The sequence below is a fragment of the Rattus norvegicus genome, chromosome 2, assembly GCF_036323735.1.
Source record: "Rattus norvegicus strain BN/NHsdMcwi chromosome 2, GRCr8, whole genome shotgun sequence".
NCBI lineage: Eukaryota > Metazoa > Chordata > Mammalia > Rodentia > Muridae > Rattus > Rattus norvegicus.
The window spans coordinates 230,432,098-230,447,752 of NC_086020.1; the positions used below are offsets into that span (position 1 = coordinate 230,432,098).

At 40.8% G+C, this 15,655-nt stretch overlaps 1 protein-coding gene across 3 annotated transcripts in view; it reads left to right on the plus strand.

Moving 5' to 3' along the window:
* The first annotated feature begins 1,916 nt into the window (after positions 1-1,916).
* Stpg2 (sperm-tail PG-rich repeat containing 2) overlaps positions 1,917-15,655 on the plus strand; it is a 524,919-nt gene continuing 511,180 nt past the window's right edge. For 2 of the 3 annotated variants that reach the window (XM_017591047.3, XM_008761520.4), the window contains exons 1-3: positions 1,917-5,909; positions 11,664-11,776; positions 15,196-15,324. In XM_017591047.3, coding sequence (XP_017446536.1) covers positions 5,801-5,909; positions 11,664-11,776; positions 15,196-15,324 — 351 coding nt within the window. In that variant the 5' untranslated portion in view covers positions 1,917-5,800. The remainder of the gene's footprint in view (positions 5,910-11,663; positions 11,777-15,195; positions 15,325-15,655) is intronic. The other variant, NM_001100993.1, reaches the window with a different exon arrangement.

The window sequence follows — 15,655 nt, forward strand, 5'->3', positions numbered from 1 at the left end:
TACTTTTATTCAAGGTAAGCCACAGGAAATATTCAAGCAGGGGAGTGATGTTCGGCAAACTGTACTTGCTAAGGTTAACCTAGCTGTACTGTGTGGGATAAGCTGTGACAGAATTTGGAGGCAGGCATTCCATTTGAGATATTAGAAAAAACCAACAGGGCTCAGAGCATCAACAAAATGACAGTGAGAATGGGGCGAGGAGGTGGATTTCAGCAAGATCGCAGAGGTGGAAGTAACAGACCTCGGCTGTTTGCATGTGGGAGGAGAAGTCATAAAGAGTTTCACAGCCTTATCTATCGGGTGAAGCTTGTTCTTTAGAACAGAAGTGGGAAGAGAGAGGGGGGGGGAGGATAAGACTTCTTAGAGAGGAAGACAAATTTAAGATTTAAGTCTTGGCATAGTCCATATGAGGTGGTTGTGGGACATTTGTATTAGGTATTAACCAAGCACGTGGGTATGCATGTATCTCAATGTATAGATGAGTTGTGAGAAAGAGTAAAATAGAATGGAAGAAGACCGGAAAGCATGTAGAGAAGAAAAAGAGAGACACCAAGTCTTCTTGAGAGGGAGCAGACTGCACCTTTGTTCTTCCTGCCTATAGCAGTTGGATCTACAGCAGGCCATTGCTGGTCCAGGAAATGATGTTAAGAATGGGAGGGAGGCACCATCAAGGCATGGAGAGCACTGTGACTGGGAATCATGCTACCCTACTGTAATGAAGCCTCCATTCTATCCTTGGAAAGCTATCTCCAGTCATTTCTTAAAGAGGAACAAGCAAACATGAAGAAAAGTCCAACAAACTAAACCAAAACAAAACCATAAAGAACTGGGGAAGGCACAATTTTCTGTGAGAGTAGAGCATGTGTAAACCTTTTAATGCCCATGAAACCAGGCTATGGACTCTGACTGGCTTTAAACCCACTTCCACCACTCTGTAATATATGACATACCGGCCAATACATTTAGCGGCCTTACGCTTTGGTTTGAGTGGAGAAATGAATAGAATTTGGTACATTAGGGTGGCAGAAATGAGTTCTTGTCAAGTGCTTGCATACTGCTTGGCCCAGAGTAGATGCTCAGGAAGAACAGTGAAAACAGAAAGACAACTAATTTCTAAAATGTATTCCCTGAAATGTGGAGTAATGAGATGTTATAGTAAACAAAACATGTAAAACATACTTTGCAATCTTTGAAACACACAGTGTGACCTCCAGCAACACTGATAGGCTTTATTTAGCTCTCTTAGATAAATGTAAAATGACTCATTCCTTTTTACAAAATAGGCAAAGCAATGGAGAACTAAAGTCACAATGAGTTAAGGAATTTAGCTTTAAACTGGGTGTGGTAGCATGTATTTGTAATCACTGTAGCTGGGAGGCAGAAGGTGAAATTTGAAGTTGAGGCCAGCCTTAGCGACACTTCAAGATTGAGTATCAAAAAGGAAAATAAAACAAATCAACAACAACAACAACAACAACAACAACAAAATAAAAATTATTTTCAAAATCATTTTGGCATATTACATTATAATGTATTCAGTCACTATTTAATATATTCTCTGCTTTCATTTGATACTTAATATATCATACTTTTTAATTAATCATCGAAATTCTACAAAGAAAAAATAACCTGTATGTTTCTTCATTACATAGTTGCACTGCATATCTGATGAACAATCACGTTGATTTCATGAAATTTGTTATTAACAAAGTTCTACTTTTGTTTTATAAATTTAAAAAAAGTATTTTAAATTTTATGTCTGTAAGGTGTTTTGCCTGCATGTTCTTGCCTGTATACTATACACATGCTTGTTGCTCACAGAGGCATAGAAGAGGGCACTGGTCCCCCAGAACTGGAGTTACAGGTGTCTGTGAGCCTCCATGTAGGTCCTGCAATTCTTTCTTCTTTCTTTCTTTCTTTTTTTCTTTTTTTTTTTATTAACTTGAGTATTTCTTATTTACATTTCGAATGTTATTCCCTTTCCTGGTTTCCGGGCAAACATCCCTCTAATCCCTCCCCCTCCCCTTCTTTATGGGTGTTCCCCTCCCCAGCCTCCCCCCATTGCCGTCCTCCCCCCAACAATCATGTTCACTGGGGGTTCAGTCTTAGCAAGGTCCTGCAATTCTTAAGAGCAGCCAGTGCTTTTAACAGCTGAACCATCTCTGATGCTCCCTCTTTTATTTCATTGAGAAGGGGTCTCACTATGCAGCCCTGCTTGGTCTGGAACTCACAAAGGTCCACCTCTGTTTCCTGAAGCCTAGGATTAAAAGTTCAAGACACTTCACCTACCTAAAGCCATTAAAAAGTTTATTCTGAAAGGACCTAGTAGGTATGAATGGAAAGAACATAAATTCTAAGGTCAGATAAAATTTAGTCCAAACAGCTCTTCCTAACATCACAGAAGTGGTTAACTACAGTGTTGCTAATTAGCATTAAACGTCTTTTGATTTGGGCAATGTGGACCAAATTATTTACTTTGTGTTTATTGATAGTTATAATTAACATTTTAAAGCAGCATACTCAGTGAGGACTGTTCAAGAAACATCATAATAAGAGACTTTAAAAAATTTACTTTTCTTACTTAAAAGCATTTTCTAATCCTGAAATGCTATAAAGTGCTCTGGTTACTGACCCACAAGAAGAAACTTTTTGCTGGACACATACAGTGAAGACCAGTCACAGTAATCAAGAAAACACATTTCTATGCTAAAAATAAAGACTTTACAAGAATGCGGAATTCTTGCAAATCAGGCATTACAGAATTATTTAGGGTTCTTCCATTGATTATCCATGCATCCCTATGAAGTCCTTGAGGAAAGCATGTTCACTAAGGAGACAAGCCAGGCAAAGGAAATACTGTATACCAAGTTGGAACTTCAGGCACAGGTTCCCTTTTACAGATTTGTGAATGAGCTTGAGGTGGTGACTCTCTCACCCTCTCATGAAGGATTCATTTAAATTAAGTTATTCTCCATGAAGGGTTTATGTAAATCAGATTAGGGTCAATAATCAAAAACTTAAGACAGATAGAAGGCAGATAACATGCTACCACTTCTATTGCTAATCAAACCCCAAATCTACTCAAGGAAGAGGTTATTCATGTCATTAAGGACAGCAAACAGCCAGAAGAGGATATGACGATACCCCCATTGTTTATAGAAACCATGGGACGTTCGAACCATCTCTCAGAAGGACAGTTAGCTACCGTGTCCCTGAAATGACCCTTTCTTTTCCCAAGACTCTGAGCAAGGCGACAAAGAAAACAGGCTGAGATCAGAACATTTAGGTAAGGGCTTCTAGAGAGTAACTCATCCCCTCTCATATATCCTGGGAACAGTGGCAACTAGGTTATCCTCAGAGAAAACCTGCCACCTATAGGATCATTCATCAATTCCTCGGCATGCTGGTCATGCAAGGACACAACAATCTAGGAAGCTCATGGAGTCACTGCGTATGTGGTCTGATTTCCAAAGCCCCTTTCTTTCCCGGTGTTAATCAGGTGTAATAAAAATTACCCTGAGATGCTCTTGGTGCAGCTGGACACGACTGCTGATGGAAAGGGGACACTCAGCTGTGCAGGGGTGGCCTGTGCTTTGTGCTACATTCCTCTGAACACTAACGGTTAGTATGGTCATTCTCTACCCTGCTAGCATCCCTGTTGGTAGCTATCAATAAATACTTTATCTATGTATTTTCTTCAGTTTCTGGACAAATGGCTAGCTATGCCACTGCTGTAGCACAGCCAGGCTGTGGATGCTATACTCTGGCATGAACTTGCTGCCTGAATCGATGTGTATCATCAAGAGCAAACGATGTATAAGGAATGTCCAACAGGTTGTTAAAGGAAACATCACTTTTAACAACACAATTGTCCTTCCTTTTATCTGTGACTCTTCCTACTATGCCATTGCGAATTCATTCTAGGTCTTCTGAGTGGGGTCCAGCCAGATAAATGAAGCTAAGGTAACACTGAGAGAACCGTTATGCTTCCTTTTTCCAGACAGGGATTCTCTGTGTAGTCCTAGCTGCCCTGGATTTCACTCTGTAGACAAGGACGGCCTGGAACTCACAGAGACCCACCTGCCTCTGCCTTCTGGGTGCTAGAATTAAAGGCACGTGTCACCACTTCCCAGCTACTCATTATGAGTTTTATAAGAACGTAGGCAGCACTAAAGTTAACAAGAAAGTTTAACAATTCATTACAAAGAAAGTTCGGTTCCCAAGTGCTGTCATACTCTCCTACCGATCTGTACATCTTGCTTGCCACTTCTTGGGCTATTCATGTCCCAACAGGGACTTTAGTTTTATTTGTATACAGGTTAACTTAGAAGATAAAGAGAACCATACATTTGCCAATAAGTACTTTTCAAGAAAATAATGATCCAGCTGTGGAGTAGAAGACATCAAAAGATTCTTAGGAACCATGCACTTTTATTATAACGGAGATGGCGCAATTAATCCAGCACTAAGTAGCAAACTAAGAATTACAGAACTTAAATATGTTTAAGTTTGTATTGGGGACAAACTGAGGCATTGTAGCTCTTTTGTGGGTAAGGCAGAGCTGTGGAAGGATTGCCTAAGCCAGAGGTTCTCAACTCGTGAGTCACAAGCCCTTTGGCAAACTTCTGTCTCCGAAATTACCTACATTATAATTCCTAACACTAGCAAAATTAGTTACAAAGTAGTAATGAAAATAATTTTATGGGTATGGGGCCACCACAACCTGAGGAACTGTATTAGACAGGGTTGGAGCACTAGAAAGGTTAAGAACCACTGGCCTAAGCCTTTAAGGATGCTTAGAAGCTGTGTAGATTTCTTAACAGAAAAATGACCAAACGCATATAGAGATGGAGTATAATACTTTCCAGCTCCTGTTGCTGAAGATTAAGAGGTCCAATGAGGGTGGCTTGGGTTTTTTTTTTTTTTTAATGCTTTCACCTTATTGTAGACAATTAATATTGCCATTGATCAGTATCCAACATCAGAAGGAGTTTTCAGCCTGTGCACTTGACTTGATTCAGTAGGGAAGCTTTTCCCTTTTTCCGATGTTCCCATTTCTTGTCACCCGCCTCAAACCTCTGCGCTCCCAGGTTTCCTTTAGAAATTTTCACAGTCAAGAGTGACTTTATTCAGAGGATGCCTATGCCACAGGAGTGAAGTGCGACATTACTGATCCCAAACCCTGTTTCGGGTCCTCGAATTTTCCTATCTCCCGCCCCCCTCCCCCCGGGTCTTTCCAGTTATCCTAATTTATAGGGAGAGCAAATCAAGGAAAAAAATTAAATTAATTCGCTTCCTAACGCGTTTCTAGGGCTTTTCTGCTTAGCAAAGGTAGTCTGGAACAGGAAGCAATCTAGCAGGTAACCTGAGACGCAGATGAGGTGCAGCACCGCCTGGCCCAGCACAGAGATCAGCCTGAGACCGGTGCGAGTTCTGAGCGCTCAGCCGGAAATGCTCCGAGGCCAGAACCGGAAATGCACCTAGGGAGCGGAGTCCTTCCCGCCTCCGCCCTTCCATGGCTTCCGGTAGGCGAGGAATAGGCGGAGCCAGAGCCGGAAGCTCTGGCGGCTCAGCCTCTTCTGTGAAGTGGCGCGCGAGTGCTGAGTTGAACGCTGGTAGGCGGCGACTCTGGCCGCTGTCCTCTCCACTTTACTTCTATGCCAGAGGACCCGGGGGAAAGCTGTCACCACTGAGCCAGTCAGCATGCAGCTCGCACACTACCTCCGTGTCTAGGGACAACGCAGGCCTCCTGCGATCGCCTGTCTGGTTTTCGGTTCCGTGAGCCCCTCCCCTCATCACTATGTACGACCGTGCTCCCCGCTGGCTCGACTTAGCCAACCGGGGCAGCACCGAGGAGCACGTGGGTCCTGGGACCTACCAGGTACCTTTTCCTAAGCAGCAGGCCACAGGTAAGATGCTGATGGCCAGCTTCCTGTGACGGACCATCCCCCCCCCCCCCCCCCCCCATCAGCCTGCCCTTACAAGTTAAACACGAAGTCAAAAGGACCACTTTTCAGAAATGTAACAAAACACGTTGTAGGCAGAGACAATACTAGAACTAGGATTTTAATACCTTGGCTTTGTTGACTGTATGAAATACAAGCCTGTGTACTTGCTTCTGCACACACTTTAATCAGATTTACTTACTACGATGTAGTTTTCTACATTTCTATTTTGTATTATTACTTACAGACAGCCCCCCGCCGCCCCACCGTTTGTTCCCCTAAAAGTGAAATTGTGTGCCATCGACCATTCCTGGCTTTATACTTACTGAGAACCTTTCTACATTGTGCGAAAAGTTACAGTCTTCAGAGGTAGCCTAGGGACTGATAATTTGCTTTTCTCATTTTTTTTTTTCAGTTTGTGAAATAGGTCCAACTTTTAATAAATATTTCTAATTTGCTCCCTGCTTCTTAAAGTTCTGATTTTTTTTTGAGTTTAATATCACCCAAATTATAGTGGTTTCTTTTGTAAACCTGCATTTTCAGTAGATATAAAATACCTCCCTGCTCCCTTAAAGTTCTAGGAGTAAGTTCTCTGTTTACATCCCTGTTCGATTATGGTTGGGTTAAGTTTCTCTGGACATGGTATAATTCTTACTGTGTTTCAGATCTCAAATTTTACATCCTTTTAGCCTCTGTCCTCAGCATTTTTGGTACCTATGCAGCTCTTGCATACCTATGGTGCTTTTTGTCCTTTATTTTGGTACAGCTGACCACTTTTTTTTCTTTCTTTTTCTTTGTTGTTGTTGCTTTCTGGTTCGTTGATCCTGCTGTTCAGTACCTGACACACGATTCAATGCTGAAGTGAGGAATCTTTTTTTTTTCTTTCCTATTAATCATGCATAGCTAAATTTAGAAGATACTGAACTTTGCATCTTTTTCTTGTTTTGCTCATTGTGCTTTCTTAATTCATGTCAATAACTTAGATTACTATTTACATTCATCCACTCCCAAGTGAAATTCTTTGTGGATAGAAATGGTTTACACTTCTAAGTTTTCTATTGCCTTGAAGTCTGCATCCTTGTCAGTCACTTTGGTGGACATCCCTGCATGGCTGGTCTAAGCTTTAGAACTCTAGCTTGCTTCTTTTGCCTGACTACTTCTTTTGGCCTTTAAGACCATTGGTTACCTACATTCACAATCTCTCAGAAACTCCTCCCCTCTCTTCATAACTACCCAACTTAATACAGGTCCTAATTATTTTTTTTCCTCAAAACAGTAGCAGGTTGTTTCTGTCTCAGTGTCTTAACTTATCTTTCATTTTGGGTATAGTAGTAGGTTTAAAAAAAATACATTATTTGGAAATCAAAAACATAACTTTTGTAAGAGCAGGGTTAAAAAATCTGAACTCTTCAATGGCAGTAGAATTTAGGTTCTCATCCCTGGTCTCCTGTTCCATTTAATCTGATTTTTCCAAACACCTGTACATGCTGGTACACTTGACCTACAGTTCACCCATTCTAACTTGGTAATATTTTTAAAATCGTTCTGTGTCACTTATGTGCTTCTGTACCTGCTAATGCATGTGACCAGTGTGTCCTGTGTCCCTCCCCCACTCACCTGGCATGTTCCTATTTATTCTTGATATTCAATTGCAATAAAATTCTCGGACTATGCTTACTTTTACCCTCTTCTGGCTTACGGTGACTTTTGGGGTAGCAGTTTGATTGTGTGTGTGTGTGTGTGTGTGTGTGTGTGTATGTGTAAATGTAAACTACTTGAGAACTGTAATCATGATATTTACTCCATTCTTAGTTTTCAACCAAATAACACAATGTTCTTAGTGAAAAATACCTTGTAGTAAGTTATAAACTAATGGATCACATTGAAAGTTCCTATGGGGTGGGTGAGATGGCTCAGTGGGTAAAGGCACCTACTGCCAAACTTGAGGATGTGAGCTTAATAACCAACTCTTACAAGTTGTCATCTGTCTTCCACATGTACAGACACACACACACACACACACACACACACACACACACACACACACACACACACCAATCCCCTCTCCAAAACCCTATAGCTTTTGTTAATAAAGGGTAATACGTAGGATGAAACCAGCTCCATGTACTAACTTAAAGGATTACACTTTGTTCACCTTTGAAGTAAATTTAAAAATTCTGTGCCTGGGAACTCTGAAGTGATTGTGTGTGTGTGTGTGTGTGTGTGTGTGTGTGTGTGTGTGTGTGTGCGCGCTATATTCAAGACAACATGTTTATAATTGATGGAACAGGTGTTTGTGTGCATTTCTCTGCTAGATTTCTTGGCGAAGTAATTTCTTGGCGAGAGAATATAAAAGCAGCCACCATGCTGTTTCCTGCGTCTTTATAATAGTTAATTCACTGGACTGTGCAGAGGCGTCCATATTATTTCAATCAAAGGTCAGGAACATGTTAAGAGTCTGATGTGTGAAGGAAAGATGGTGGGACCTTGTGTAACTTAATTGTTACTGCAAGCCTCACAACAGGGACAGGTTTTGTACCATTAGGATATTCTCAACCTAATCCTCTCCTTTTCCCTCTTTATCTCACTCAGCCAGACCTCCACTGTACTAGTTCTACCTTTTTCTCAAGAAATCCTATTTAATATACTAATTGATATTTAGTATCAATTACTTTAGGCTTTAGGCCATTTGATCAGGAATAAGCTATCTACGATTTGCAACCCGAATGGATCAGGATTGAGCCACTATGCCTTTATAAGTGGGAAAGAGAATGGATATTCAAGTTCACAGAACAAAAGAGCTGTGTTTTGCTTTCTTACAACTGATCTGTTAGAAGGAAGGAAGCATATCTCCCCAAAGCAGAATTTCCCTAAGGGCAGGTAGCCTAGTATAAAGTCAGCTGCCTTCTATCTTATCACATGAGAAAACATGTTCTTTTAGAAAAATGAGTCTATCCTGGTATGGCTTCAGGAGTATTTCATCACTTCTTATGTGTCCTTACAAAACGATCAGCATCCAACATTAGCTCTGTGCTAGGTGTCTATGTGGATTATGTATCAGCCAACTAAGCTGGACAATAGCATCTCCTAAATACTTTCTTTTGGAGAGTTCTTCTTTGAAGGAGAGGTTTTATCTGCCACCAGAGCAGGGTGGGAGGAGATTATCAGTGGTCCTATAGATGCACCTATATGTGTATATGTGAATGACTTTATTGTACCAGCTAGTCAGAGTTAGTCAGGAATGGACATATCAGGGAGTGCAGTTGGGACATAGATAAATTAATGTGTATGTGATTGCTGTGTAGACTGGTGTCCCTGCAGATGAATGCCTGTTTCAATGACCTCGTTGTTTTATAGGTGAAGAACGCCCTTTGCTTTGTGGCTGCCATTGTGGCCATATGACTTGTCTTTTCATCACCTACTGGACACCTTCTTTGGTAGAATGGACTTTTATTGCTCTGTGCCAGTTTGATTTATCTTTTGCTCTTGGCACATCAAACCCAATATATCCCAAATGGAACTCATTCCTTTTAAATCTTTCCTTCTCCCATGCTCTTAATTTCTCTTTTCTGTCACGTCTATTTGTCATTATAAGGTGCCATATGTCAGCTTATTTGTATACCCCACATCAAACTCTACCACTGTGAATTCCCTGGAGCCTCTTTTACATTTTGTAATTTAGGCATCGGCAGCATAACTAGTGCGGTTATTGTCTTTACTTAATTTCTCCATCATTTGAAATCAGGTTTTTGCCTTATTACCGTACTTTCTTTATCACACAGGCTTATAGATTACATAATATAGTATACAAGAGATTCAGCGTTTTGAATGACTAACAAAATGTGTACTATAGAAAACCAGTTATTCTTTATTGTTGATTGTGAAGAATACTGTGAGACTACCTATACCTGCCAGCGATATAAATAACAACACAAAGGTCTCTTAAAATATTTTAAAGCCTTTCAGCCGGGGCAATCTCCCAGGTAGTCTAAGCACACCACTCCTGCCATTACACCCCACCGTGTGGCAGGTTCTAGCACTCTGCTCTGCTCTGGTCCATCCATGGGCAGGTAAGGAAGAACAAATATTTACAAAATATGGGACGGATGATGGGCTCTAGGAATAAAACACCCAGATCCTGCCACTATTTAGCTCTCTGCCAGTACAGAATCAACAATTGAATATACAGAGACACATCTTCACACACTATACTCCAACAGCAGAATATTACAAGGCTGTCAGTCATCCTGGTTGTAGGGAATTACTCTAGTTTTAGCACTTGAGATCCAATGTTTGGGGAAAACCAGACCAGTTGGAAATTCTGAGAAACTTTATAAACATTAGTAGCCAGCTACAAATAAAATAGAAGAGGACCTTTCTGTGTGGAACTTACAATATTTTCATTTTTGTGTTTTTTTTTCTTGTATTCATAACTCCGCATGTACTTGAGCTCTGTAGCAGAAGATTCTGTGTGATTAATTTTGAAAAAGTCCAGTGAAGATTTTATGAGTACTAGATTCCTTCCTCACTGTCCATTTCTTTTATATACGGAGTTTAAAACCACACATACTTGTTACATACCCTAACATCAACACTATGAAGAATGGGTATATTATATATCCTTTACCTTCTCCAAATGAATTTAGTAGGCTATCCACGTTTGCTATCCAAACTTGTCAAGTACAGTGACTGCTTGTTTCAAGTTTATAGCATGGATTTGTCAACTTCTGTATAGAATTAGGCAATCAAGAAATATTTACTGAGCACCAACTGTGTGCCAAAGCATCATCAATAACTTGTCAGGCTGGTTTAAATTCTCTCCATCTCAGTTCTCGTCCTTTCCCTCCCCTCCCCTCCCCTCTCTCCACCCCTTCCCCTCCCTCTCCCTCCCCTTCCCCCTTCCCCTCACCCTCCCTGCAACACGGGTAGGTGCCTCACTGAGGTACATCTTTAGCAACATCTATAACTTTATTTACATGCATAATATATATCACCTATGTACCATATATATATATATATATAATATTTACTATTTAAGATCACAAAGCAGTAGTCTTTGGTAGATAAAGTGTTTTATCAGCTAAATATAACTGTCACAGTTAGAAGAGGAAAAAGGCTGGAGAAGCAGCTCAGTGGCTAAGGTGCCTGCTGTATAGGCATCAGCATCTGAGTTTGTATCCCATCACCCACCTACAGTCAACCATAGCTATGTGTTTCTGTAATGCCAGTGCAGGGGTGGGCCAGGACCAGGGAGTGGAGTAGCGGATACACTGGCAAGCTGGTCTAGTCACCATGTGAAAAGTTCCAGGGTCAGTGATTAGCCATCTCAAAGCGTAAGCTGGAAAGGCATGGGAGGAGGCACCTGATGCTGACCTCTGGTTCCCACACACTTATGTATAAGTCTGCATACTAGACACACATGTTCACATATGGATAGCAAATTCATACACAGAGGCGGGGGAGAAGGAGAATTATATTTTTTTTGTTGTAGTTTATTAAGTTCACTCCTATAGGGCCTCACATTTAATAGATAATAATAGAAATTGTCATCTTACATGAGAATTTTAAAAATGTTATAATTGGTACAAACAGCTCTTAGTTCTGAAAATAAATATAGTCTTAATTCTGAGGGTACTAAATGATTATATATATCCTGAGACTATTTTCTCAGAAATCTCTCTGATCTATATGCCAATGGAGTGATTTTTCTTTTTATAGGTTGCTATGCACCGTTTCTTTCTTTGAGTTCTAAAAAAGATGCTTATGTTGTCTCCTCTGACCCTGGGAAAGCCGTTCCAGGTCCAGCGCACTACAATGTGTCACAAGCACAGGTGTGTGTGTAATGTTATAATTGGCCGAGTTAATGACAATCATGTTTTCTTAACCAGATGCAGTGGCACACATTTATAACTCCGGCATTGCAAGCTCAAGACTAATCTTAGGCTAAAACACCAATTAAAAACAAGACAAAAATGCTTATTTCTTGTCTCAAAAATAAATAATGAAGTGCCACTTCCTGTATTTTATCTCCCTCCCCCATATCTTTCTCTTTTAAATCTGTAGTGCCATAACTCAAATAATAGAGTGTCAGTGCACTTGCTGTTGATTGCCTGTGTGCTTCTCATTATTTCTGATGGCTCGCATATGCTTGGGCCAGGGAGTGGCACTATTAGCATGTGTGGCCTTGTGTATCACTGTGAGTGTGGGCTTTAATACCCTAGTCCTAGTTGCCTGGAAGTCAGTCTTCTCTTAGAGGCCTTCAGATGAAGATGTAGGATTCTCAGCTCCTCCTGCACCATGCCTGCCTGGACACCGGCATGTTCCTGCCTTGATGGTAATGGACTGAACCTCTGAACCTCTAAGCTAGCCCCTATTAAATGTCCTTATAAGAGTTGCCTTGGTCACGGTATCTTTTCACAGCGGTAAAACCCTAACTAAGACATTATTCTATATCTACTATATGGTATAAAACATGGTTGTATGCTTCAGTGGTCCACAAGAGTAGCAGAATGGGACTCTTGAGTGAATTTCGATGCCTGAAAATTTTACAAATGGTCACATGTGTAGGTAGCAGTGGAGGGAGGTCTTTTTTTTTTTTTTTGTGCTTTACTTTAATGTTGCACTTTATATTGCCGTGTCTCATTTGCTTTCTATTTCTGCATAACCTCATGGGTCTGTGACCAAAATAAAATGACCCTATTCATGACCAGAAATAAGTGTATTCAGAAGACACTGCAGTTTTTTTCATTAAATGAATATGATTTTTATAACTTTTGGGATTTTTATTGGGACAAACTCACCATTAGTCTGCTGGTAATTTTCTGGTTCTGGAGTATCTATGTTTGTAGTGTGATGAGCTGTGGAAGATTCCTTCTAGTGTGCTCTACAAATAGACAGTTCTGAAGACTAAGATGAGCAGAAAGCTAAGTTATCCAGTAAGCCCGTATAAAGTTCTCTGTAAATGATCAACTTGTGCATTATAAAAATGCCCAATCGTGAGCAAGCTTGGAAGGTATCTCAGGTAGGATTATTATAGATATGATAAAATACCATGACACAAAACAACTTGGGGAGAGGAGGGTTTATTTGACTTACATTTATACATCAGGTTCATCACTGAAGAAAGTCAGGGTTGGAATCAGGACACAGGAGTAGATGCCTGGAGGATGTTGTGGCCTGTTGCTCCTCATTGCTTGTTTTGCCACTGCCTAGGGGTGTGCCCCTCCCAACATACACACCGAATGGGCTGTGCCCTCCCACATCAACCCCTACTTAAGAAAATGCCCCACAGGGTTAACTGCAACCAGGTCATGAGGCCTTTTCTCAACCGCATTTCTCTCTTCTCAGTTGACTGTAGTTTTTGTCAGTAGCTAGCACAACTGCCTCCCTGTGAACTTGACACCTGAACACATCATGGTTAAGCCACAACCTTTCTTTTCTCTCCCATGATCATGCCTTAATGTTAACATCACAATACAAGATGTTTTGTAAACTTACATAAAGTCTTTACAAATTCGAACACTTTAAAATCATTCTCTTTAAAAATCCAAAGCCTCTGTAAAACCCTCACCTCTCTTTAAAAGTTCAAAGTCTCTGGACTGTGGTCTCCTGTAAAATGAGAATCAGTCAAAAAAAAAAAGAAAGAAAAGAAAAAGAAGTCCAGCAGTGCCCATCTCAGTGGCAGACTTCAGGAATTCACTTACAATACTTTGGGAGGGTGAGGAGCCCAAATCAAGTGACTGAGGGCTTGAGTCCTCCTCTGGTTTGACCCTCTACAGCCTACACTGCTTCTCTAGACTGAGACTCATGCTAGGTTTACACCATGGCTGTGGCTGTCCTTGTCGTTCATCCCAGGATTCCAACGTCTCCAAAATGTTGGAGTAAACGGGCTGCACTTTTACCAATTCCACATCCTGGGATCTCTTCAAGGTAACAAGCCTCAACTCTCTGAATGACCCTTTTGATGCTGGGACTTCCATTGTTAATGAACCTGGAACACCACCAAAGGCCTCTTCTGGCCTGAGTGTCATGCCTCAGCTGCTCTCATGACTCTTATGACTTCAAATCCAGTACCAGTTGGGAGACTTACACATGGCCAAGCTTGACTGCCAGCAATAGGCACAAATTTGGTCGTCCTAGAACACAGCTTCTGTGCATTGACCCTGAGTTCACCTCAGTGTCACTGGTCTCTTAATTACCACTAATTTTTCACCTCCAACTAACCAGCGTCACTTCTCACTGTTTAATCACAGTTGATTCTTCAGCCTCAGCTGACAAGAACCACAGATTCTTAATTCTAAATGGCAAATAGCCCCGATAGAGTCTTTAAGGGACTCTCAACCTTCCCGCTGAAATTTCACAAGCCAGGTTTCCATCGTCTGCATTTCTCTCAACCCTTACCATCAAATTTCAGGCACAACAGCTTTGAACAGGCAGTGGATTTTATGGGCTAAAGTTCCAAAGCCCTCCCACCATCCTCTCCCAAACAACATGACCAGGTCTGTCACAGCAGTTATCCCACCATCTTGGTACCAATGTGAGTCTTCGGGTCACTGTTGCGGTGATCAAACACCATGACCCAAAGCAAATTAGGGAAGAAAGGGTTTATTTGGTTCACCTTGGAGGGACAGGAACATGGAGGCAGGAGCTGATGCTGAGGTCATTGATGAGCACTGCTTACTGGCTGCTCCTGGCTTGTTCACCCTGCCTTCTTATAGAGCACAGACAGAATCATCAGCCCAGAGATGTTCCCCTCCTCAGAATGGCCTGGCCCCTTCCCCATCAATCACTAATTAGGAGAATGCCCAGCATGTTTGCCCACTGCCATTTCTCAGGTGAGGTTCTCTCTTTTCAGTGACTATAGCTTTTGTCAGGTTCAGGTAAAACTAGCCAGCACAGAAGGCCAGACTTTGCTACTGAAATAGTCTGAAAATTCAGATCCTAAGTATCCGTTTTTCCAACGATGTGCAACACAGTCTATTTAACTCTACTTGGGAGGTTTGGAAAACCCTGACTCTAATTCCTTCTTTTGTACTCCCTTAGGATACTCTAAACTACGGTAAATTTTGGTTTGAGTTTAGAGTCGTAACTTATAATTAATTATAACTATTATCTCAGTATCTTCATAGAGGAACTTGGGGTCTTTCTCAGATTCCATTTTAAAACAATTTGTTGGTGATATTTTGTATTTATAAAATAGGAACCATGAAGTACTTCTTGAATTACTAAATAATTCTCACCTCTAATTTAGTATAAAATAAAAGGAGGCCGCACTCTGCAAAACCGAGAGAAGCGATTTAAGAAACTTATTTCGGATGGTCCAGGACCTGCAAGCTACGACTGCCCTTACCTTGGGACACTATGTATCAGAATCAGACAGGTACGTAAGCCAAAGAACATCTGCAGTATGTCACCTTTTAAGTAACTTCTAATGACAGTTCTTTCAGATAAAATAAAAAAGAAATTGTAAGCAGTGTGCTTGATGTTAAAAATGTTAAAAAAAAAAGCCTTACTGTAAACCTTGGTATATTCTTACTATTCATATTATAGTTATTTTGTAATTAGATGAATATTAAATAATTTTATAAACTTTAGTTTTTAACTATATAAACATTATAGTTCATTTTTATTCCCATTTATTTCATGATCCTGGAGACTGGACTCAGGGCCTTGTGTGTCCTAGATAAATGCCTAATCATTGAGCTATATCT